Below are 26220 nucleotides of genomic sequence, written 5' to 3'. Positions count from 1 at the left end.
ACAAAACTATATAACCATTTCTTTTTTATATTACTTTACGTGTTTCCATCCCATCTATTATGAAGAAAATTAAACTGTCCATCCATCCATCCATCCATCCATCCATCCATCCATCCATCCATCCATCCATCCATCCATCCATCCATCCATCCATCCATCCATCCATCCATCCATCCATCCTTCCATCCATTCATCTATACATCCATGATCTTCCGTTTATGTACAGCATGTTCTAGCATGCATTACTGCAGATGAGCCTATCCATCTATCCAACACCTACTCCAACGACCCATTATCGTAACTAACACTAAGACTCTTAAATCTCTTCGCTTCAGGCGCATGCTAGTCTTGACTTGCTATCAACCTTTTTCCAGTTTTAAACCAAGGGCTCAGACTTGGAGAAGTAAAGTCTTATTTACACTTAGCTCCACAGCATGCATATCACAGCATGCTATGTCTTAGTATCTTCAGAACATAGCATGTCCTGAAGATACCAGTACATGATATGCATAAGTCTTGACTTTTGGAAAAAGACAAGACTTATGGTCTTGTCTTTGCAAAAGAGCAAAGACAAGATCATAAGTTTCTAAGCAGACATCCTCCTCTCCATATACTCTTTCAGATCTTGCCCATCAAAACTGATTGGAAATCAGTACTGGTAGAATCCAATCTACACTGAAAACAAGCTTGGTAGATAACATCTAGCACAGATTGCCACAAGTGGCCCTGTCCATAAAACATGGTTCAACTGCATGTTTTTATGGCGATATGGGGTGAACCATTCAACGACCAAAAATATCCTCAGGGTTCAAGGTGTATGTGTATTCCCAAAAGGGGTTGCATGCAGTACTGTGCAAAAATTTAAACCACAACGGATTTGATTACATTTTGCTTCCAATATATCATAGAGTTTTTCTGTTTTTGTTTAGCTTTATTTATTTATTTATTTTAAATTTTTGAGGAAAAAATGTAATCAAACTGGATGCCATCTCTGAAAGCTGAGAAGTGGAAACTGATTCAACGACTGGCACACTGAACGCAGCATTACTGTAACCTGCCACCAGCACTTGTTCTTGGTTTACTGACCTCTGCATCAGTTTCTGCTGGGTGCTTGTTGAAATGTTTTCCACAGCAGTTTGCTCCAAACAGTTCTATCGGTTTGGATTACAGATCAATGTGTTGAACTACTGGAGTTTTTGACAGTTTGACTCCTTACAGCTAATTTGCTTTGTGTTACCTCGTAAATACGGTATTCAAAACCAACTTTTCTACTGTGTACCACAAAGAAAAGTGCTACACAGTAGAAAATATACTGCTAGTTTGAAAACCATGGATTGAAATCTATGTATTCCAATAAGACTTACATCCATTCATCCAGCCGTCGTCTACCTGCATGTCCTTGTAGACTCAAAGGGGCGCAGCAGTAGGGCAATTGGTGAGGTACACCCTGGACAGGTCATATTGAGATGAAAAGAAGTCAGTCCATTACACATATGTATATGAAATACTCAGCAAAATGTTTAACCAAACCATAATTTCTGTAGTTAGTAAAACTTTCTTCCAATTTTGGCACAGCAGAAATTCCCTAAATGAATCAATGATGGAATACAAGCTTCTCAAGAATAATCTGACCAAAAGAAGCAGTGGTAATTTTTGATATGGGCAAAATTTCTTTCTGCCTGGGGCAGCACGGCATAGAGAGTGCCACTGTTAGCACTAGAAAAAAAAAAAAAAAAAAAAAAAAAAAAAAAAAAATATATATATATATATATATATATATATATATATATATATATATATATATATATATGTGTGTGTGTGTGTTTTAATCTAAAAATAGAAGAGAATCTAATAGATAGATATAAAAATATTAAGTATGCTTCTTCTATTTTTTTTTCTTCAAAAGATCATGGAACAGAGATCATGGAACAATTGGGCTCTAAACAAAAGTTATTTAGCTGGACTGCGGGGGAAAATGGCTCTTAGGATTGTAAACGTTGCAGCCCCCTTCGCCAGCTGATTCGCAGATCTCAAAGTACATGGATGGGGCTACACCACTACGGCCATGACAGTAGCAGCAGCAGCGTAGAGCGCAGGCGATGTGGAGCGCAGCCCCTCTTCTTCACGGCACGAAGCAGCAGCTGTCATGTGAATCAGCTGGGTGAACAAGGAAGGAGATAAACAACAACACGACTGCGTCTCTTCATCAAGGTAGGTACAAACTGTTGAGCTTAGTCGGGTTCTCGACAGTTATAGAAAGAACAATGTACTGAGGCCTGTTTTGTAATCATAGTGTTTAGGAAGCAGGTTGCATATCGTGGCTCCTGTTGCAGAATGTTCGAAGCTATCAGCGGCTAACCCTTTAGCACTGGCAATCACTGAAGTTGGCAATCGTGCTTCTGTTGTGAGCATTCATGTCTTTATTCGTTTGTCTTACGAGTAAATCTGCAAGTCACGAACAAACACACCAGCACTGAAACTCCAGAATGAAGCAGTTCGACTACAAGAAGTCGGAAAGGATGTAGCTAAGGGCCTATGTGAAGCCACCTTGCGAGGGGCATTTAAACCCCATTCACTGTACTGTAACAAGTTAGCTAACGTTACAGCTAGGTTAGCCTACTAGTTATTTATACCTTCCCCTTTACTGCCACTGAAGGTAAGTACTAATAAACCGAGTTTTGTGAGTTCACATCTGAGAAGCCTGTTGACTGTTTAATTTTACGTGAGCTGGTCAGCTGAATTGGCAAGCTGCGCTGTTTGTTCAGCCATTACTCGGCATCATAACAGAACGTAGGCTAGCTGGCTAGTTACGTTTGGAGACAACAAAGATGAGCAGAGTACACACGCTGAAGTATTAACAGTCAAATGCAGCTCAGCATAGATTTAAACTCCTTCGAGTGTAGCCAGATTTGTTTTAGTTACATTAACTTGTTTCAGGAGGCTGTCAAGAATTTTAATTATTTGTTTAAAACCCAAAGTGTGAGATAAAACTGTACTTTGTCTTTTTTTAAATTATTTTTTACTTTGCTTGTTTTAAGTGATCTATTTTTAGTCTGAAAGCTGCTTTCTAAAATTTATGATTTATTATGCGGTAATGTAAATTTCAAAGAGGCAGCATCGAGAGGGAGTACAAAAGGGTGAGGAAATCTGAATTCACATGGTGCAATGTGATCCTTTGTGTACTGGCACAGTAAAGTTGGGAGTGGAACTGGGATGGGTGGCTGGGACAAAATGCTGCGAGGGGCAGCTGCAGGTTCAAATAATCAAAACAATATATGCTGGATCTCTACTGCCATCTAATGGTCTTTTTATATAAGAGATCTGCTTTCCTTAGATTGGGATTTCAGCCATCCCACTAAAAGGGGATGAGGTTGGGAAGGGGGGGGTAATAAAAAAAAAAAAGGCATTTAATATGATAGATTGCTTACATAATTTTGCTCATCGAATTGGGATTAAAAGGTTAAATTGTTTAGACATGTTTATATCAACCGATATTATTCCTTTAAGATTTAAAAAGTTGTTTTCATACCACAGGACCTCTTAAAATTAACCTAATTTTAGAGATAAAAAAAGTTTTTTTTTACTTCTAAAATGAAAGTACAATGACGGCTGAAACAAAAACAACAGTACTGTTACTATTACTATTAAAATGTATTATATATATATATATATATATATATATAGTAGTTGTTTCTAACAATATAGTTATTTATAAAACATTGAGATACAATGAAATCAGACTTTTATAGTGCTTTTCAACCCTCAAAGGGTTCTCAGACGCTTTACAATAAAATCGGTCACTTCCATTAGCACACACATTCACAAACTGAATAATGATGATGATAACGATATTAGTTATAATAACGATACAAATCATCGGCATGATGTTCATCATAAATGATAACGATAAGGAAAATGAACAATGTAGCTTTAAAGATGTATTGGTATTCCTGCAGAAGCAGAATGGGCTGTGTTTCTACTTAGTCGTACTTAATATGGCTTCTGATAAAAATCGACACACAACTGTCTATTGAAAAACAGCGAGAAATAACAGAAGCATTTGTTTTCCCGTCTCAGATTATAGCCACTGAGGAGGCAGGATGGCGGGAGCAGAGGTATCCGCCCCTGCAAACCCCACCTGCAAGATTATGACCTTCAGGCCCACGATGGAAGAATTCAAAGACTTCAACCGGTACCTGGTGTACATGGAATCTCAGGGTGCACACCGGGCAGGCTTGGCTAAGGTTGGTAGAGACTTTTTCTTCTTTATATGGGGTCTTTGAGAGGTATACATCATTGCTTCCTCTTTATTCATGTATCAGAGTTTTATTAACCTACTCAAGCGGGATTAAGAAAGTAAATCAGAGAGAAACCTTTTAATGAGTTTCTCTTTGAGAGCGAGACGACTGCAGTGTTACCGAATCGGCTCTCTTTTATCATTTAGATTTTACTGTTTCATTTTCAGTAACAAGTCTCTGTTTTTTTTGTTTTTTTTTGTTTGTTTGTTTGTGCCAAAGGTGATCCCCCCTAAAGGCTGGAAGCCACGTCGAACCTACGACGATATCGATGATTTAATGATCGACGCTCCAATTCAGCAGATGGTGGCGGGCCAGTCGGGGCTCTTCACTCAGTACAACATCCAGAAGAAGCCTCTTAGTGTGCAGGAGTTCAGGCGGTTAGCAAACAGTGACATGTGAGTATTATAGTATTGCATTTAATATTCAATATTATTAATTATTAGTGTTTTGCAAATGGGTATTTCTGTTCTGGTTCTGGCGGAGGAATATTTTAGAAAATGTTTCCTTATGGAGCACTTTGTTTGAATTTCACCTTTTGTAGGTGAATTTAATTTTTAAGAGTGACCTGCTCCAAGTAGCGACTGTTCCCACAATTAAGTGATCATAAACTTTCTTAAAATAAAAATAATACTCATTCAAAGATTAGTCTACATTTCATTAAAATTAGGGAGTAATTAAAGCATTTCTTTTACTCTTAAAGATTTTTTTTTGATTTAGGAAACTGTGAAATACATGCAGAGTAACATCTATGTCAAGGTTTAAAAAAAAACCAATATATTTTTCATTTTCTTTCTTTTTAAAGGTACTGTACACCTCGCTACCTGAATTATGAAGATCTTGAGAGGAAATACTGGAAAAACCTCACTTTTGTCTCACCCATATATGGTGCAGATGTGAGTGGCAGCCTCTATGATGAGGTAGGTGACCTGTCTGTCTCTCTTTACATTGGCTTTTTTTTTTGTGCCTATTTTTTCCTCGTAGTCGGTCATAATCGTCTGTCTGTGTTTAGGTTGGGTGCATGTAGCTTGCAGAGTCTGTAGAATCTTGTCTGAAACACTGAAATGCCTTTAATGCAAAGCATTGCAGAGTGTACATCACTGGAACGGTTTTATCTTTATATCTCTGGTTTCAGTTTTTATTTTTGTTGAGAGTATTGGTATAATATAGTCACAGTCATTTTTTACAGGAAGATCTGGGATTTCATTGGAACATAATATTTTATGTAGCTCACAAAAACCCCCCAACAAAAAACAGGATTGTAAATTGTCTGTAGCACCGGTTTAAGCCCCCGTTTCCAATTTTCTAGGACGTAGAAGAGTGGAACATTGGACATCTGAACTCCATCCTGGATGTTATCGAGGAGGACTGTGGTGTGTCCATACAGGGGGTCAACACACCGTATCTCTACTTTGGGATGTGGAAGACCACCTTCTCCTGGCACACAGAGGATATGGATCTGTATAGCATCAACTACCTCCACTTTGGAGAGCCCAAATCCTGGTGAGCATGTGTGTGTGTGTAAATGTGTAAATATTCAACAAAGTGGTGTAAGTGGTGCAACTTCCAGACAGATTCCACAAATCTCCAGTTAGTTAGGTTGGTGCTGGTATCTGAGAAAAAGAATCTGTAGCTTGATGAAACGTCATCTAAGATGTTTAGATTGCAGGATAAATTCAGACATTTTATGATTTGCATTTCCACATTTGGCAAATATACCTTTGAATTGTTGCATCACTAATACACTGATGATCAAATATGTTCCAATATTTATTACTTTACATATTAAGTCACTATGATATACAGTAAACCTCTTCAATATTTTAAATATGAATTAAATCCAAATTACTTGGTAAGCACATTTGATTAACATTTAAGAGTTGCTCTTTAAGACTAGACTATGGTTAACCTGAGATTATACAAGCAATGCAGAACCTTGCAGAAGTATTTCCAACCAGGAAGTTCTTTTACATTGTATCTCCTTAAAACCATACATTTGGGATTAGTGACAGACCAGCACAAAGTAGTGCACAACTGAGAAGGGGGAAGGAAAACGACCCTTTGTTTTCAGAAATTGTTCCAAATACAACAACCTGAAAGGTGTGAGATGCATTTGCATTCAGCCCCTCTGAGTCAATATATGGAATTGCTTGTTGCTGCAATTATAGCTGCAAGTCTTTTTATTGTTTTTCTCTACCAACTTGACAGATCTGAACATTTCCCCTCTACAATGTAGGATAGCTCAAACTCAGTTATATTGAGTAGATGGCATCTTTGAACACTGTCTCGCCATTGATTGGCGGTTGGATTTAGGTTTGGACTTTGACTAGGCCAACATACAAATAAGTTTCTATCTGAACCACACCGTTGTCACTCTGGCTGTATGTTCAGCAAGAGCATACAGCTCTGAAACAGACAGGAGGGTGAACCTCCACTCTCCTGCCTGTTCCTACAGTTTCATTTTCCAGAATTTTCTTGTATTTGGCTCCATTCGTCTTCCAGTTACATGACGACCTAACTTGTTCCTGCATCTCTATAGCATGCTGTTTCTCCCAACAGTTGGTTTTTCCTCTCCACTCTTTGATTTAGGCCAGTTTTGTGGTTTGCATAGCTATTAGTAGCCTTTTCAGTAGATTCTGTAGGCACTGTAGCTCTAGGTAGCTATTGCTAACATCCTTCAATGTTCCTTTCAACCAGATATTCTTCATGTTATTAAGATTTTTGTTGATGTGTTTCATTCAGCTCAAGGTTTCCTGTTCTCACTTGTTGTTTGCATAATTAGATCATTTGCATTCACTGTCAATGTGAGTTTACACACAGTTATGAATTAGTATGGCAATAGTATGGGATGAACCACTGTTATTCTCCAAGGTTTCTCAAATTTTTTATTTGACTTGTTTTTTAGGACACATCCTTTGTTGTCTCTAAAATTAAACGTGAGAGTTTTTCTTTTAGTCTCTAATTTATGTTGAATTATTGTTGCTTAATGCGTGGTATTGTTTGAGTTTTGAGTTGGGTTGGGTTATTTGGAGGTAGGATTGCAGTAAGAGACGAGGTGGGGAATGCAGATGGATCTGGACAGAGTTCTCTTTTCATTTCTTTGTCAGCTTGCCTTGCTCCATTTCCTTCTTTTGCCCTGGAGGTAGTTTTGCTCATTAGAGTGGGGAGCCCTGCAGCCCCCACAGGGATCAGTGTCGCAGCCAGACTGTGATACACACATATAAACACACACTCACTTAGTGCAGCCCCGTGTGCCAAGCACTTGCACGTATTTGCAGCCCCTTATCGTCTGGTGCACACGCTCACCGGCGCGCTCCTTTCATCCTGCTGCTTTCCTCAGCATCTCATCTCAGGAGGGGATCAGCTTAAAGATGGCAGCCTTCTCAACTCCCCTCCCGGTTCCCCGCTTCACCTCCACCGAAGGTTGTGGAGGTTTCTCCCACTTTCTGTGTCTCCCACTGCTGCATTAAGCTGACGGTGATGGAGATGCCACAGACCTGAGGGCGGATGGAGCTGGGCGGATGGAGTGCCAGTTGGATCCCTGAGGGGCCTCTGTCACACTGTCTGAGTTTCTGGCAGAGTTTCCACTTTTAAATCATATTGCATCAGTGGGGTTTCGTAGGAAAACACAGAATAGTTTCCTTTTTTCCATAAATTTATTGTGCCAGCAATCAGTAATTATTTTGACCTTTCCATTGCATTACAAAGGTTTTGGTTCTTGTGAAGCTGGAACTTATTAGAAAGTGTCAGTTATTCTGAAAACTTGAGCCTCATAGTAGGATAAGCAATGAAATTTCGCTGCTTTTATTAATCATTTTATACGTAACAGTTAAAAAAAAGTATATATTTCTTCCCCCATCTTTTCACTTATCCACCACTTGATGGCTGTCTTGAATTTCCTAATGTTGGCACTGAGGCAATAATTAAGTGCAGCCAGAAATAACTCTGTATGCCCCTCTCTAACAGGTATGCCATCCCCCCGGAGCACGGGAAACGACTGGAGCGCCTGGCTACAGGTACGAAAAACAACATACAAAAAAAGTTGTTGAAAACCCAGCCTTTAATTTAAACACACTAATTCCTTGGAGAATAAATTCCAAGTGAAGACATTTTTTTAAATGCGTTTTTAGACAAAATCACCAACACCACTCTGATTTTTATAGTTCCTTATAAAAATAATTTGAAAGACATTTTAAATCCGAATGCAGAAAGGAACTTTTTAAATAATTAAAATCCTGTTTTAATTATTTAAAACCGGATCTCTGGTGGGACAGACTAGAGATCCGGTCTCCAGTAGCCTCCACCATGACCAAGTCTGTTTACTATCTACAACTGCTTGTTTGTAAGGTGTCAGAGAAGCTTTTTCTGTCATCTAGAAGCATAAACGTGTTGAGTTTACTAAACACTTCTGGAGTGTTAACCGGAATCATATTAACTGGAACAAAGAAAGATTATGAGGAAAAGCAATGTTGAGGATCTGTGATGCTGTGGGCTTTATTCTCTTCCAGAAGCACTGGGAGTCTTGTTAGAGTGCAGGGCATTATGAACTTTTAGAAATGTATCCCATGGCCAGAGTGTACAAAGTGACAGCTAGAGATGGGCAGCGACTCCCCCTATAGAAGATGGATGGATACATTTCTATCACCCTTAATGTTAATCAGACTGCATTGGGGAATCATTTTGTTAAGGAAAGATACTGACGTTACTGTTTATTAATTCAATCATTCTTTTAGGTTTTGTTATGCTTGGAAACCGAGACTCTTTGTGTGCTGACATATTAAGATAATATCTTTTTATAGATCTCCTTTTTGTTTTTAGACTCTCTGTGATGGTGTGTGTGTGTGTTTTCCTCTTTCAGGTTTTTTTCCCAACAGCTTCAAGGGCTGTGAAGCTTTTCTGCGCCACAAGATGACCCTTATCTCTCCCTCTATACTAAAGAAGTATGGCATTCCCTTTGATAAGGTAAACTCCTCATTCTGTACACATTTAGCTTTCCCTGCCCTACCGCCTTTACTGAACCAAGGATCCAAACTATTGAAATTTCACTCTCTCCAATTTTTACTGTTCTGTCTACTCTATTTGTATAGTTTTTGTTTGGTCCCATTTCTCACCAACTCACTTCATGATTAATATTCAGATTACTCAGGAAGCCGGAGAGTTCATGATCACCTTCCCGTATGGTTACCATGCTGGATTCAATCATGGCTTCAACTGTGCGGAGTCCACAAACTTTGCCACTTTGCGCTGGATAGACTACGGCAAGGTGGCCACACAGGTAACATCACACTCAGGTCAATCTGAACACAAATCGTTTTAAAGCTTTGCACAAACAATTTTAATTATTATTATTTATTTATTTTTTCATTTTTAAAAGTATTTTAAATAAGAAATGGGAATGAAGTCTGAAATAGCCGACTGGCAATATGAAGTTGAGCTCATCAACAGCTCATATATATATATATATATATATATATATATATATAATATATATATAATAAAATGCTGCCTCCTTTTCTTTAGTGCACATGTAGCAAGGATATGGTGAAGATATCCATGGAGCCCTTTGTGAAGCGTTTCCAACCTGACCGTTACGCCAGCTGGATGCTGGGCAAGGACTCGACGCTCATCGACCACACGGTTCCCACTCCCAGTACGACGCCGGAGCTGCAGAGCTGGTTACAGAGGCGCCGTAAGACCAAGTCTGCAAACAAAGGGTACCGTATGCAATCTGTGGTGATCTTTCCTCTTTCTCTAAAAGATAAAAGCTTTTTGGTTTGACTCTTTTGCAATCTTTCTCCTGTCATGGCAGCGGTCACTCTCGTATGCGCTCCAAACGCCTCAGGACCACAGAGGAGCCGGTTGATCTGGATGGCAGCTTAGCACTGAGCAGCAGTAAGAGAAAACCTCTGGGTGGGCAGTCTGGGCCCAAAGCGAGGCGGTCCGCAGCAGGGACCGCCTACAAGGAGCTGGAGAAAGGGAAGAAAAAACAGGCCGAGCCAAAACACAACCAGAATCAGAACTTGCCTCAGCTTTCTGGTAAGATGGCTTGATTAACTTTTCTTAGTTTTTTTTTTCCCCCCACAAAAACGGGTTCATCATCAGCATGACTTCGAGCAGCAAACAATTTCAATGAGTTTTAAAAATAAGAAATGATAATACATGTTTGACTTTTCTTGTGAATTTTCTCTAATGCAAATGGGAGTCCAAATTTTACATACAAATATATACACACATCCTTACTAATATTTGAATAAAGGTCCATTAGCATTGTGCAGAAAATCCCCTCTTCTTGGTTTCCTGACCTTTTTTTTTTTTTGACAAAGCCCAAAAATCCCCAATAGTCAGATCATTCTAGAAGCTAACTGTTAGCCTGCTTTGTCCTTTCCAAACCAGACTGGGCATGTGAGATTATATTCCTGCTGGAACAGATGCTTTGTACGGGTGAAAGCACTGAGCAGCAGCAAGAGAACAGATACTTTCGCATGTTCACAATGAGTGATTGTAAAATTCTCTGTATGATCAGATGTGTTTTTTTGCATTTTAAGCCATTTCTATCTGATTTTTTTTCATCACTGACTGATATTTGCTTGTTTTATTTTTCTGCTTTGTTCTCACCAGCTTGCAAACAAATGTGTGTTGTCAAGGTAAACCGTGTTGAGAGTAAAAACGTGGAGATTTCTAAAAAGGACACGTCTCAGTTGAACCCCCAGGCTTTACCGGTGGAGGGCGAGCTAAAAGCAGCTGAGTCCGACCCCCAGGACCTCTTAGGAGTCACAAACTGGAGCCCTGAAGGACCCAGAGAGAGTCCCGGGGCTCCACCGCCGTATCTGGAAGTCAGCGATTCGAGGTTTTCTTCTACGCAGCAAGACCTTAACTCACCTTCCGGCACGAACCGGCCTGCAGAGACTCTAATGGACACATGTCTCTCTGAACCTCAGGCTCACGTATCATATTCCTCAACTTCAGCATTAACTTTGAGCACCGACACTGACAGGAGCACGCATACGGGTACCAGGAATTACACTAACGACACTGTAAAAGCAGAAAACATGGACGTAGATGTTGATCCTGAACATGTTAATCAACACTCCGACATGAAAGCACTTTATGAACCAGCAGAGGGCGATGGTTACACACCAAGTGGCTCCTGTGCTGCCTCACAACGCACTCAGAGTGTGGGAAAAGGCAGCACAGAGGAAAGCCTTTTGCCTCCCCTGTTGCAGAGGAATGCAGCGGATATGCCACAGCTCACACCGGAGCCGGCCGGGAAGGTGGGTGCTTCCCCGTTGCCACCTGTGTTGACCCAGGAGATGCCCTCCCTCACCCCGGCTGACGACGACTTCACTCATTTCCGCAAATCCGGATCATTAAGCCACCAGGTTGCACCTGTGCTTCAGAGGGAGACGCCAACTGGCTCACCGTCCTCACAGGAAGCCAGGGAGGAAGGGACTCGTTTACAGCCAGCAGAACCCTGTACAGGGGACCATGACAACCGCTGGCATTTAGAGGCTTCAGTTAATTGTGAGGAGACAGCAGAAGCAAACACAGATCATTTAGCTGCCAGTGGTTTGTGCAAGAGAACATCTGGCGACGTCCATGAAATGTTAATAAAATCTGCTGCGGAAGGAGATCACGCAACGCTGGAAAGTTTCATCCCTGAGCAAAGTGATACAACTCAGAGCCATCTGGTTCAAAGAAGCGCACAACTCAACTTGCCTGATCCAAATAAAGACAGCTACAGAACTCAGAGAGCCGGTGCCTGCAGTCCGAACGTCCTGCTGTCATCTGCTAACGCTGGTGTTCCCCAAACCCCTGAGTCTTCACTATACCCTCAGCATGAGAACCACTTGGCATTAAAACCCAACTACCACACTATGTACTCTAACTGTTCTTCCCAACACACTGAGCCTAGAACCTCCTCCATCAGTATCTGGAAGAACTTCACTTCCCAGAGTCCTGCGGTCCTCATCCAGAGTCTGCACCCAGATCTCTCGTCTGACTTCTCTCACGATCCTCTACCTTACACCATGTGGACCGAACCTCAGTGCAAAGAAGTCACGGACCTGGAGGACGCTGCGAAGGACCTATGCAGGTCAGAGAACCAGGAGGATGAAGGTGGCGGTCTCACCTGGGCCCAGCTGGAACCCACCTCGCTCCTTTCAGTTAGTGCTATCGAACCTCTGGGACTCTGTGAGAATTACGAGTTGCAGAAAGTCGAGGGGAACGGAGCTGAACCCGTGTCGAGACGGAGCGAGGCCGATGCGCGCTTACACCCCGAGAGGGTGGCATTGCTTCTCCGGACCGAACAAGACGAGACGGATATGGAAGATGAAGAAGCATCTGATCGTGAAGATGAAGAGCATCAGCATAGTTTGAAAGGACGCTGCAGCAGTGATTCTTCAGAGGAAGAGGAGGAGAATGATCCAAATAATTACAAATGTGATGCATCTGGCCTTGAACCTGGGGAAATTAGTGCTGTGAGTTCTTTTCCCTTTCTCTCTCTCTTTTTTTTTCTCCACAGTTTAGTTGATTTCTTATTCTTTTACACCAAGACAAATTGTGTGCATGGTTTAACCTCCCACTAATCCCTCTCTGTCCCAGTACCCAGCCCTGTCAGCCAAGAGGACCACTAAGAGCTGGCGTCACCCTCTCAGGAAACCCACCGCAAGAGCCGTCCCCACCGCTGTGAAACAACAGACTGCCAGTGACGAGGGTGGGCACATTCTCATACACACGCCCATCCACACATCGAGTTATTTTGAAGGCGACTGTTATGGCTAAGCATTGTAAAGAGGTGCAGACAGCAGTAAATGCTCCTATTGAAAGCCATGCTCAGCAATGCTCATTAAAAAAAAAAAAAAAAAAAGAAAATAAAAAAGATGTTGTCTGTTGTGGTTTCTGTTGTAAGGGGTGGCTCCAATCCAGAAACCAATATTTTCAATTTTTTTATGGCTAAATTGCAGTGACCCCAAACATAGCTGCCATAAACTTCCTTCTCCTTAATTAGATTTGGAGGCACAATCTCCTCAGAAATCATTAAACCGACTAAAGTTAACTCAAATTTACAGTCTGAAACGTGTTAAAACACCTTAATCGCTTTTCTTTTTTCACAATATGATCACAAACTTTAATGTACTATGTTGGGATTTCATATGAAAAACAAAATTAAAATTTTAGGTTAGTTTATTTAAAACGGGGACAATGTATAACATACATTAACTACAATAGGAGAGAAATGGTGAAACAGAAAGAAAAGCAAACATGTTTAAAAACATCCAAATAGTAAATTTGTTCTTTGCAACCTAAAATCAGTTTGCTTATAGAAGCCACATAAGTGTTCGCCTGTTTTGTGAGCCAACCCAAAGTCATCATGTGGACTAAATGACGGGATAAAACTGAGACGTTTCAAGCAAGCTTTAGACAATAAAACAATAACCCAGTTTAATAATATAACTTTTTGGCCTACAGGCAAAACGCTGTTTGTGGTGGAAAACTAACACTACACCTCACCCCCGAACACACCTTCCGCACCAGTGGTGGCAGCATCATGCTGTGGGAATGCTTTTCCTCAGGAGGGACAGGAAATCTGGTCAGAGTTGATGTGAAGACGGATGCAGATAATCCTGGGAGAAAACGTGTTAGAGGGTGCAAAAGACTTGAGATGGAGGCAGAAGTCCCCCCCCCCCTTCCAGCAGGACATCGCACCTAAACATACCGCTCAAATTGGATGCTCACCAGCAGATTCGCGTGTCACCATGACCCAGTCAAAGTCATGACCCAAATCCAATTGAGAATCTGTGGCAAGACTTGAAAATTGATGTTGACCGATGTTCTCCATCTGAACTGACTTGAACTGTTTTGCTAAGAAGAATGGACTAGAATACGAAACCGGTAGAGACACTACCCAGATGACTGTAATTGTAATTGCAGTGAACGGTGGATTTTGCTAAATATTGACTCAGGAGGTGCTGCAGACCATTTGCGCGCCACACTTTTTTTTTAGATTTTATTTATAAGCAAAGTTTTGAACTCGTATAAAACTTTTTCTTTCACATCAGTTGTGTATTATTTTTGAAGGTCTATTGAATAATATCCCAGTAAAATGCGTTGAAGTTTGTGATTATAATGTGACAAAATTCGAAAAAAGCTCAAGGAGTGTGAATACTTTTGTGAAGCGTTGTAACTAATAATTTCTGTATCATTAACTCAAATGTGTCTTCTCCCACAGTAAATCCTTCAGCTCTGTGGTCTGTTCCTTCCCTCCTTATATTCTAAATGATATGAACTCCCACCACCATGACCAGTATGATGCCTCTGACGTCAATGCACTCATAAACATTTAATTGTCTGGCCTACCACAGTGCAGTGACCTTTTGAATAGATGATCTGTTTGTTTTCAAAGTTTATACGAGGCAGACGTGAGGGGTCCCCCTTAGCAACACTCCTGATGCATGTATACACACAGAATCACATTCGTTATCTTCACGATTGTCAGGGTTGAATATTTCAGCACCCGCTGCAACGGTTTATCTTAATGACGGTAGAATGTCCATGGCTTTGTGAGGACTTTCATATTCAGGAAATAGCTTGGTCTGTGGAGAGATCAGATTGAACTGAGCAGCAAGTCCTCAAATGAGCATGAGTGCTAGAAACACAGATGAGTTATGCATGTTAGTAGGGTTGCTTGGATATGAAAGTTTAAACCAATAGCTACTTAACCATAATATGTAAATTTCCCTACACTCTTTCCTGACCAAAACACTTAAATTGCTTCTCTATTTTACTTGAACACCCCCACAATTCTGCACTGTATCACTGTCACATAACCAAATAAATATCACAAGGCCAACCCCTTTCTAGTCTCACCCCGCCTGAAACGCAAACAGTAACACGATGGAGATGAACATCAGTTGTGAATATCTTATCACCTTCATGCCAGTATGTTAAAAAAGTACTAACATCAGCCACTACAGATGTTAATACATCCCTGCAGGCTAGCACTATCAAAGCTCTGGATCGGCAATAATTTTAGGCTTAAAATAGTAGTAATTGACAAAGTCAAGCACTCTCGCTGGATGCATCATCACTTTCACCAATGTAGTGGATGAGTGCTCAGTCTGTGTAGTTGCCAGCTGACAAAAAAAATGTTTTGTGTGGAAAAACATACAACTTGTTATCCTTATAGTTACATAGAACATGTTGGATTAAGTGAAATTAGGTAAAAAAATAAAATAAAAATTCCTTCTGATGAGAATAGCTTCTAAAGGAAGTAATGACGAAAATTTGTCTGGATTAGACCAAAGATAACTAAATAATACACAGATCAGTTGATTAAGAAATTGGAACAAATATCATCTGTGACTTGGGGATATTTGGCATACTTATAAACAATTCTTTAGCAACAATTCACAAAGCGCAGGCCTGCTTGTGCAGATTCACTGGTTTTATTAGTAATATCTCCTTAATAAGTTTAAACACCCATGCTCACTTGTTAATGATTATTACAGCAGTTAGAAAGATTAACTATTATTTATTTAGCTTCGAAGAGCTTTTTCATCACTTCGCAGGCGTGTGAACTTATTGTAACCACGGCTGCGAGATATTAATTTTCATTTGATAAATGCAACCAATAATTATAGCCGTGCTAACAGAAAGCTATTAAAAATGAGGGGATTATTGTGAGATGAGAACAACGTGCTGAACGTTTTTGGCTGTAAATATAATCCAAAAACGTATTTTAGTCAACTCTTTTATCATCGGCAGGAAAGCAAAGAGTTTTGTTGTCATTTTGTTGACACAACAGTCCTGGGTGAAGACGTAATTAAAAATTGTTGCTAGGATTCTTTATAATTACAGGGATTAGATGCGACTGCACAGCAAGTCTGCATTAGAGAATGAAAACTGCAAACAGCAGTTATAAGATTAGCACATGCTGCATTTCCACACCCAAATAATAGACCTAATTAACTAACAATTGCTAAAACGATAAGCCGTTATTATTAAATGTCTCCCGATTTTGACCCTTGAGAAAGAATCAAATAAGCTAGAGCCGGCTGAGAAAATACATTATTAACTGATGTTTTATCTCATGTTAAAACTAAACAAGTCTATAATTGTGACGGTGCAATACCGATGTAATTTTTTTTTTGGACAAACTAACTTAACTGTTTTCAACTCAAGTTCAAGCTTGATTTGATATTCTATGTCAAAATTTCAGACTCCGATCTCCTGGATTCTTAGTCTTTTTTTTTTAGACTGAATTTGAAAGGAATACATACAAAAAGTCAGTGTGATGTAACAAATATGTGTATAATGGTCAATGCTTTGAATATGTAATCTAAATTAGTTAGAAAGCAGGTAGGTGAAAAAAAAAACTAAACAAATGGAAGGATGACACAAACACACACACGCATTCATACCTGAGGACAATCCAGAGAGGCTATTTAACCCAACAGTCATGTTTTTGGACTGTGGGAGGAAGCTGGAGTAACAGGAGAGAACCCACGCATGCACAGAGAGAACATGTAGGCCAGGATTCAAACCTAGCCTGGTGCTACCAACTCTTCCACTCTGCACTATGTTTCCAATTAAAACCTTTAATAATGTATTCAATGGTTGACGAATAATCACTGGATTGTTTTTAGTGTAGCACAGAAAAGGTTGAAAGCCACAAATCAAAATAGTGTTGCTGCTAAAAAATGACATCAGCTTAAACACCTTTCAGACTCCTATTCGTTCCACGGCGTGAGGAGAAAAATCTAATAATTTCCTCGGCATATGAACTATATCTTCCAATTTCTCTATTCTATTATGTGTTGCGTATTAACAGCTATTTTATAAACTTGCATTTGACCCTCTTAAAACAGAGCCTCCTGAAGGGAGCCTGGCAGACGAGGAAGAGGATGAGGAGGGGGAGAATGAAATGGAAGGATGGGCAAAGCCTCTCATCTACCTTTGGCAAAACAGAAAGAGCTGCTTCTCTGCGGAGAGGGAATACAATGCTCATGCAGCCACCATGGAGCCACACTGTGCTGTTTGCACACTCTTCATGCCATATTATCAGGTAAACGCACATCTATAGATGTATATCAAAACGGAAGTTCTAATTTCCGTTTTGCTACGTATTGTAAAACCTGCAAAACAAAGTATATTAAGGTTACTTGAACACTGGTTCTGCAAGACAGCACTCTTCAGTAGTGTTGATGTCCCTTGATAGTGTTTCTCTTGTTATTCGTTGGGTTGGAGTTTGACTGGGCCATTTTACTAACACATGACTATGGTTTAACCTACACCACTCAGTTGTAGCTCTAACTGTCTAACAAATGGTCAGTGAACACTTTGGCAGGATTTTGTTGGTGATTCCCATTTTTGTTAGTCTATATTACCTCGTCTGCATTTTATTTAAATTTAAAACCAACATGTAACCTAACAACGTGTTGTTTTATGTTCTGAAGTTACAGTGTTCAAATAACTTGAAGTATATTTGCTTATTTCAACACGTAATGTTGGTGGGAAAAGTGAAAACAAACAGTAAAGAAGAATCTTAGATTTCCTACTGAAGCAGAATATATTGTGTCGTAATCCTAATATAGTTTTTTCAAACTCACTTTTTGCCTTTGCACTGAAGTTGCTGCTGAACAATTACTGGTCAATTACATGAATAATAGAAGTAACACTAAACCCACAGGTCACAATAATCACATAGTTTTTCCACAGGGATGTTGCTGTTTATTACAGTCGGCCCCCTGTAATTTCCTGCTGGCTGAAATGCCACGTAGAGTGACAGCTCTCTTTACAACGCAGGGAGGCATATGTTTCATCACCCACATACCCTGTCAATGTTCCAGCCTCTTTAGGTTTTACAAAATTATGCTGCCTCTTTCTCCTGCAGGCTGACGACAAAACCGAGGACAGCAAATCTGTCACAGCGAAGGACCCCTCCAGAGCTTCGTCTCCATCGGAGAAACCCCCCACGCCTGGCTGTGGTGGGCTGAGGAGGTCCAAGCCCCTGGTCCCGGAGATCTGCTTTTCTTTCCGAGAACAGAACTGCCCCCCAACTCCTACGAACCCTCTGCTGCAAGAAGACGGCACCTCCCCTCTCCTGTACTGCCAGAGCTGTTGTCTGCAAGTTCACGCAAGTAAGTCTGCACAAGGAGGGATTAGAGTGGGAAGGACAGTGAGCGAGAGTGCTTTCTGTGGTACATGCCACTGTTTACTGTGGTCAAGCTTCATGGGACTTACCAGCCAGCAGAAAGTGTAGATGGAGTATGTTTTATGTATTTGGTAGAAGGTCGCTGGGTTTATACGTCCTGATTTTCTTTAGTCTGTTTTCTTTTCAGTCCACTCTCTCAGTCCCTCGCTTTCTCTCTCTCTCTCAGAGGTATTCTGCTTCCCTCATCAACCAATCAAATCTTCTCCCTTCACCACACATAGGCCGTGTTCTAAAGCCCCAAACCAGAAACAAGCCTTTAAATATGTATATCTTTTCATTTGACTGCATACAGAGTCTATGCATTTTACATTCAGCTTTAGCTTTGCTTTCCTAGAGACGCACCGAGAGATTTGTGGCTGATTTTCAATCGTTGCGTTGTCACACTGCTGACCATTTTACCCAATTAGATTTCTCTGTTAGACCTGCAATTAACAGCATTCAAAGTAGTTTGAAAATTTATATTTACATTTGGACACAACAACGTCACAGTTTTCTTTCTGAAGGTTATGTATGGGGACTGAAATGGTCATTTAATAAGGGACATATTGTGTCATGTGATCCCTTTATCCTCTTAAAAAGATCCAAATACGACACACTTCCAGTGCATTAATTGAGTAATGCAGATTTTTATTTAATTGCCTTTTAGGTGAAACCTTTATGGTTCAAAAAGAAAGGAGGAGAGGCAGAGAAACAGGCCCCACCGCATCTTGTATTGAGTAACTGTAGACATCAGTACTACTTAAACAACATAGATATTTGCCACAATGCTATGATTTCCAAAAGGTTGCCAGCATTTCTAAATCTAGCATGACAGACGGAGACTGAAAACTAAAAACAATAAAACAGGGACTTTTCTGAAACACCATCAAGCTCCTTGGTGTCGGTGGGTTCAAATTGAGATCTTGTGGCGAACCAAATTTAGTTTGCTGCAAAAGTACTAAATGGCAAACGGCAAACAACTAGCAAAAAGAACCAAGTGTTACCAAGTATTTTTATGTCTTGGCACACTTGAAACACAATTAGACTAACTTACAAGTAGCTTTTCAGCAAGACACTGGAGCTTGTTTTAAGTCAATAATTTCTTAATATTGATTTAAAAAAATACTTTTTTCAAAATCTGCTAGAGGAATTAATTAATTTGTAGCTTTTTATTAATATTAATGAGTTGCTGGTTCCTCCTGTGCTCCTATGTCTTGTTGAAAAGTTACTTGTAAGTTGGTTTCATCTTATTTCCAGGGTTCTAAGATATTTGTCTTGAAACCAGACAGAAAAAACTTAGTGAGATTTTATGTTTTTGAAGTGTAATAGTGGAAACATGCAAAATGCTCCTGAGCATTTAGAAAAAAGGTTTGATTACTGTAATGCCAACACAGGCTTCTCTCTTTATCACCGAGGAGGCTTATAGTTGTTATTAATAATGTCCACAGTAATGTCCTATTAAACATTACCTATCATTTCCCTTCAGAACCAAACTACTTGGTCCAATGAAGGAACCTGTAACAGTATGAATACTTCTGAGCCTGGCTGTTCTTTACATCTGGAAGTGTCTGACAGTCACTTTCTTTCTCTCTGAGTCAGAATCAATCCCTGATACTAGAGTTGATCCTGCCACATATCCTCTGAGATCCAGACATGTTGTGCACTGTGCGGTGACTGCGTAGCAGCTGTACTGCATTTGTAATTACTTGGTTTGTGCTAGCGTGTGGGAGAAAGAGATGAAGCTTATGTCATCTGACACCGAGGGAAAAAGCCACAAGCTTGATTTTGAGACACGGGAACGAATACACGTTAATGTAGCTTTCTCCCCCCGAACAGTAATCTGAACTCTGGGAAGGAAACGGAGGTGGGCTTGGATTTTATTTTCGGTTATGTGATGGATAGTCAAGGAAAAGATCATAGACTTTAAAATGTCCCTCTTCTTTACATGTCTGAAGGCTTTTAGTATTTTTATTGTAACCATCTGCCAGGTTTAAAGGAATCAAAGCAGTTTTATTACAGCAAAATCTGGAAAAACAAAAAATCTCTATTTGTGGAAAGTAATTTGAAATGTTTTTCTTGCAAAATGCACATTCTGCTTCTAAAACTAATCACAAATCACTAACACTAAAGTACTTAACATGAAAGTATCATTTAGCATAAAATAGACACAGAAACCACAGTTAAAAAAAACCTTGTATTGTTTTTTTTTTATTTTATTTTTTATCATGGCCACCCAGATAATCCCTCACACACGGCCACACAGACCACTAAGATCTCAATTTCCACTTAGTCTGCAATACTGGACTTGTCTACATAGAAACCCACCACTTCAATGCCATCAAGAACCTCTGAAAACAATGTGGCTATGGCATTTTGTCCGCTGTTTTGTAACAATAGACCTCGCTGTTCCTGTCGACTGTTGTTTTATCTCACTCTACTGGGACATTTTTTCTTTTTTTTACGTCTGATTTTCCCCTTGTCTCCTTCCTGTAGGCTGCTACGGTGTAGCTGCAGAAGACATCAGCGAACAATGGTCGTGTGATCGCTGTTCGGAAGGAGGCTTTGCAGCTGTAAGTCAGTTTATGTCCATATTTTAGCAAACCTGTCCTGTCTTGTATCAAAGTGGTAAAATATAGAAGTGACCCTAAATTGAATAATTTTTTTAATTGCAAAAGCATAATCTTACTCTGTCAATTTTAGAGAAACCCAACTTTTGTTTTAAGGAATTGATTTTTAACAAAAGAAAAGCCCTTATTCTTGTCTATTCATACATGTGAAATATGTTGGTATGTTTGACGTATACAGCATTTTTATAACAACTGAAGATAACATGGTCACTTGATTGTGCTATAAAATGGCACTATGTTCCTGGAAAATACATAATTCTTCCCTTTTATAACATCAGGCATCAGATGCTTTTTCTTATACTAACCTTTTCTTTTATGTAGAAGGCACCTGGAGTGTTTCTTTTTCTTTCTGAAAACCCTATTCTTACTTGACCAAAGGATATTATTTCCAATTAAAGTTATACAGGGTTTCTGATGGCAGGACAGAACGTCTTTTTCCAGGCATTCCTCCCTAACAACCAGTTTGCATGTACATACAGTCTAAGGGTCATTACAGAGACTTGGTAAACCCCAAAATGTCACTCACTCAGATTTATTTACCTTCCTTACCATCCTGCTCCGTGTGTGTAATAAACGTGAGTCTCTGTCCAGTCTTGTGGCCAGTGGCTAAAAGAAACGGGCTTCTGTTTCATCATATTTGTTATCGGTGGAAAGAGAAAGTCGTAGATCAACTATTAGAAGTTTGTAGAAACGCTGATCTGCCTCAAAAAACTTTTTTTTAAAGAGTTCAGCTACATTGTTTTGATTAAACACATTTCATAACATTGTTTTTCTCCCCATTTAATCAGTTTGGCCAAATATAGATTTTTTTAGACATCCTTGCCAAGGGTGCCTATAAACTGAATGATATAGAATCATATTTCCATGGGTTTTTATTTGTATTTTTTGCTAGACAAACTTCAAGTGTATCCAAGCACATGAGAACATTTTTGGTAGCTCGCCTCTCTTTATTGGTTTTCTCAGGAGTGCTGTCTCTGTAACCTCAGAGGTGGAGCCCTGAAGAAAACCCAAAACAACAAGTAAGCAATGCTTTTTGTTCACTTGGATTATCTCTGCGTTTTCATCCCTAATCTCAAGAAATCCACCAAATAAAGCGGCCATGTATCCTAATGATCGGTGTGTGCTGTTGTGGTTTGTTTTTCCACGTGGACCCGGCTGCAGATGGGCCCACGTGATGTGCGCCGTCGCTCTTCCAGAGGCCAGGTTCGGCGATGAAGCCAAGAGGAGTCCCATTGACACCAGTAGGATCCCCATGCAGCGTTTTAAACTGGTGAGAGGCCACACGCACACACACGGACATGCACACCCCCCCCCCCACACACACACACACACAGAGAGAGAGAGACGCAGAGTGTCCTTGAGGACTCGTCTGGTCTAATTAAGGAAGTATTCACAATCCTAATTAACAATGTGAAATTAACATGCCTGCAATCAAAGCTAGATAATTAACTACTAGTTGATGGGAATGGCAAAGCAGGGTGATGTGGGGAAGGCTTTCTATGTGGTGTATTATTTCTAGCATTTGTTGTGTGTTTGCTTAATGAGATATCGGAAGTGTGTCTCAGCAGAGCTGACATGTTGACGCAGGTTAGCTCTGCGGGAACCACGATGACTCAGCAGAACGCGAGGTGTGTGAGAAGTGCTTCCCAATATAGGATGAATAACAGAAATGTGATAAAGCTAGTTAAATTACAGCCACTGTTTCTGAACAATAAAGTGAAGTTCAAACGGTAAAATAGATTCAAAGGCAGAGCGTTACTTGCTCTTTGAAGTGTCGTATTATGTCAGATTTATGGAGCTCTCACTTGAAAAAACAATCTTTTGCAAGGCAAACAATATGAGCTCCTAACATAAAGGTTTATTCATGATTTCATAGGTTTTATTACTGCAGTGATGCAGACGGATCCGAGCGACATTACTCAGAATGTACTTTATATTTTCTCACACCACACTGAAATTAAGGCTCATTTAGGTTAGGGAATGCTGACCATAAAGTGATTTTTTTTTTTCACTTCCAAAATAAGCATTAAAGGCCAGACCAGGCTCATAAATGCTTTTGACACAACAATTTGGCGAGCGTACTGTAGGGACTTTCTTCGGTTTAGCGGCCAGATTACACTATTTGTACTGACTCTAAGTGGAGCACATTTTGTGTATACCTGCTCCTTTTTTAGTTATTAAAAACTTTACCTTTTACTTGTGTGCATCATGCATACATCACATTTGTTACCAAGTAAAATATGTTGACAAAAAAGAAAATTAGCGACAAGTACATAAATAAATAAATGAAATGTCTGGCATTAGCAGGAGCATTATCAGATCTCCATTAGCAAAAAATGGGTTAAACAAGGTGGAGGCAGATAGAGAGAGCTGCAGAGCATTAAATAAGACTTATTACCAAAGGGTAAATATTTTTCCCTCAGTTTCAGTTTTTGAATTTTCTATTACAGTGTGTTTTTGTTTTGTACTCACTTATTATTACTCGCAACTCTCAATCCAGTCCAATCCAACTTTGGCAAACTAGATTAAAAATACATGAGCAATACTTTAACCGGATGTTTTTGGTACGCACATTAGTAATAGTTGTAATTTTTAACCAGATCTGTGTTGTCCAACAGACGATAATTGTGAAATTGTTGCCATGAGACGAAACTGATTTTAAAAGGAGTTTTGGACACCATCTTTAATGTGATTCAGTGGAATTCCTCGCAGTATGATGATCATAGGTCAAACTCCCAGCGTTGCTGGATGAACACAGTTGTTTCATGTGTCTGAATTGCCTCCTCAGCAGGCCATCAATCTGTGCAGAGGGTCTGCTAATGACTCGTTCATTTAATTCAGATCTGTTGAACCATGTACATATCAACAACAACAAGAAACTGACCCTTGAGGACTAACTCTGGACACCACCTCCCCAATCATTTCAAATTGCTGTTTCTGGGAGCATTTTATTTTATCATGGCATTTTAATTTGTTATGCATTTCATTTGAATGAAACTGGTTGAAAATGAATGCCTTTTCAAACTGTACAGTAACATTTGCTCTGAGAACTTCTATGTTACTGGGGAAAATGTATTTTGAGGGAGTAACTAGAAATGCACCAATCATTGTTTTGTTAAAAAGACCGTCACAGAAATCCAGTCAAATTGAAACAAAACTGATCAGTGTCTCAGTTTTATCGAAAATTATTTCAGCCTCACAGGGCAAACTAAAATATATATTCAATAATTCATTTTAGAGAAATTGCTGTTTTAAGAAAAGAAAGCAGGGTTGGTTGTAACATTTAAACGAGTTGTCAGTGTCAGCCATCCATAGTATCTTATTTTTTAGAAATTAGCAAGGTAAGCAATAGTTCGGTAAATAGCAGTGTCTTCGTGCATTTCCAATAGACTTTAGATGCTAACCTAAACTCTAAGAGTTCATATATTGTGCTAACATTTTAATGTTTACTGTATACTATTACTGATGGAGGCTGAAGGCTATTTTCTATAGAGATATGTTGGCTGCTCAGTTTCATTTTAAATAGTTCCTTATACTTCTCAGCTTTTCTTGAGTTTTTTTTCTGAACACTTCACTTATATTTAAAAATAGTTAACATTAAGACTTTCTGAACAGTGGAAGATCAGCTGTTACAGATCAAAAAGAAAATTGTATGAAATCCAAGGTAGTATGTGATAAAAGATGACTAAACTGAAAATTTGTCACACTTTTCAAACACTTTTCTTCTAAATAAGTTGATGAAAACTGAACAGATAACACAGATTTTGTCTTTTGTTTTTAGATTTAATTGAATATTTTACCTTTACATACTGTCCACTTTCTATATTTGAATGTTCCTCCCACTCGCCACATATTTTGAAGTTCGCTGTCGCCACAGCAGCCCAGTGCATTCATAATTCACCGCAACACACGCGGACTTAGGCATTCATAATTTACTGTGGGAATGTTCTTAACGCATGGCTCCACATAGGCACCAGATGAACTTAGCAGAAGGAACAAGCACTGGAAAAATATCCTTAAAACACTGTTATGTTTACTGTCCTTTATCTTTGCATCTGAGTTGGTTTTTAACTATTGTACCAATTTATCTCGGAATTTGCGCATAATGAAGATTACGCTAGGTGCCAGTAAGAATCTTGTCAAACTGTATTCAGTGGATGAATGTTGACACAGGGGCCACTTTGCCTCGACTTTGCTGTCCATAACGGAGCAGGTATGGGAAAAGACTATTAAAATGTAGGTCAAGTTAGTTATCAAGAATCACTTCGTCCTTCATCTGAGAGAATGAGCAGCTAGGAAATGAGAGGCCTCATTATTTGGGAAAAAAAAAGAAAAACGTTATTAGGATTTTCATCATCCAGCTTATATTAGGCCTTTATGTTGCCTTTTACTTCATCTCACAAGAGAAAAAGAAGAAAGTCTCTCTTCACAGTATCTCCTGATACTTAACTGATAGTTAAATGAACTGATTAGCTGGTAATTGGGAAGATGAAGCCACTGCTGCTGCAGAGGGCATACAAATTTAATTAATTCTGTCTTGATGCACTAATTAGATCAGTTATTGATTTTTTTTTTTTTTCAAAGGGATTAACAGAGGGGATTGATTTCAGAGGCGTGACAGATAGCAGAGTTGGGAGAAAAGTTTTTTTTTTCTTTTTTTCCCCCCTGAACCTTCATAATTTCTTTATATATATCTACCATTCCAGACTGTTGAGTGTGAACTGCATTGTTTCTCATCTGCTCTTAAATAGCAGACGAGAGTGTGGCTTTCTGAGCTCTTAGCTTACTTTGTGTTGCCAGACCAGCGTCTGTATATGTGATTCCTGGCAGTAAATGAAGCCCGGGTGTGGCTTCTAAAATGGAACCAAAACCTTTGGTTAATCAGACTTAATTCATTTGTTAACAGGGACGCAAAAACATCCTGGACAAAACCAAATCCCTGGAAGGTCATTTTGTAAAATATAAAATCATAATTTCATTATTAAAGCTTAAAAACATTTTTTTAACGATTTGATTGCCCTTTATTCAAGAATGGTCGGTGAGTAATGAGAGAAGGGGAAGACATGCTTAAAGGTCATCAGGTCTGGACTCAAACCTGTGACTGCTG

The 26220-nt window shown here is 39.5% G+C and overlaps 1 protein-coding gene across 8 annotated transcripts in view; it reads left to right on the top strand.

Moving 5' to 3' along the window:
- Window positions 1–2054: 2054 nt before the first annotated feature.
- Window positions 2055–26220, top strand: part of kdm4c (lysine (K)-specific demethylase 4C) — a 32571-nt gene continuing 8405 nt past the window's right edge. For 4 of the 8 annotated variants that reach the window (XM_081609131.1, XM_017306296.2, XM_008416445.3 and 1 more), the window contains exons 1-17: window positions 2055–2211; window positions 4078–4244; window positions 4518–4693; window positions 5101–5215; window positions 5605–5798; window positions 8262–8311; window positions 9154–9257; window positions 9433–9570; window positions 9816–10009; window positions 10105–10331; window positions 10914–12772; window positions 12897–13008; window positions 17162–17358; window positions 18187–18433; window positions 20980–21056; window positions 22077–22132; window positions 22275–22383. In XM_081609131.1, the coding sequence (XP_081465257.1) occupies window positions 4101–4244; window positions 4518–4693; window positions 5101–5215; window positions 5605–5798; window positions 8262–8311; window positions 9154–9257; window positions 9433–9570; window positions 9816–10009; window positions 10105–10331; window positions 10914–12772; window positions 12897–13008; window positions 17162–17358; window positions 18187–18433; window positions 20980–21056; window positions 22077–22132; window positions 22275–22383 (3999 nt within the window). In that variant the 5' untranslated portion in view covers window positions 2055–2211; window positions 4078–4100. Of the gene's footprint in view, window positions 2212–2263; window positions 2657–4077; window positions 4245–4517; window positions 4694–5100; window positions 5216–5604; window positions 5799–8261; window positions 8314–9153; window positions 9258–9432; window positions 9571–9815; window positions 10010–10104; window positions 10332–10913; window positions 12773–12896; window positions 13009–13763; window positions 14541–17161; window positions 17359–18186; window positions 18434–20979; window positions 21057–22076; window positions 22133–22274; window positions 22384–26220 lie in introns of those variants that run through there. The other 4 variants (XM_008416436.3, XM_008416452.2, XM_017306302.2 and 1 more) reach the window with 4 other exon arrangements.

The sequence above is a fragment of the Poecilia reticulata genome, chromosome 1 (genome assembly GCF_904066995.2).
Source record: "Poecilia reticulata chromosome 1, P_reticulata-male-v2, whole genome shotgun sequence".
NCBI classification, from domain to species: Eukaryota; Metazoa; Chordata; class Actinopteri; order Cyprinodontiformes; family Poeciliidae; genus Poecilia; species Poecilia reticulata.
This window is presented reverse-complemented; position numbering and strand designations above follow the sequence as displayed.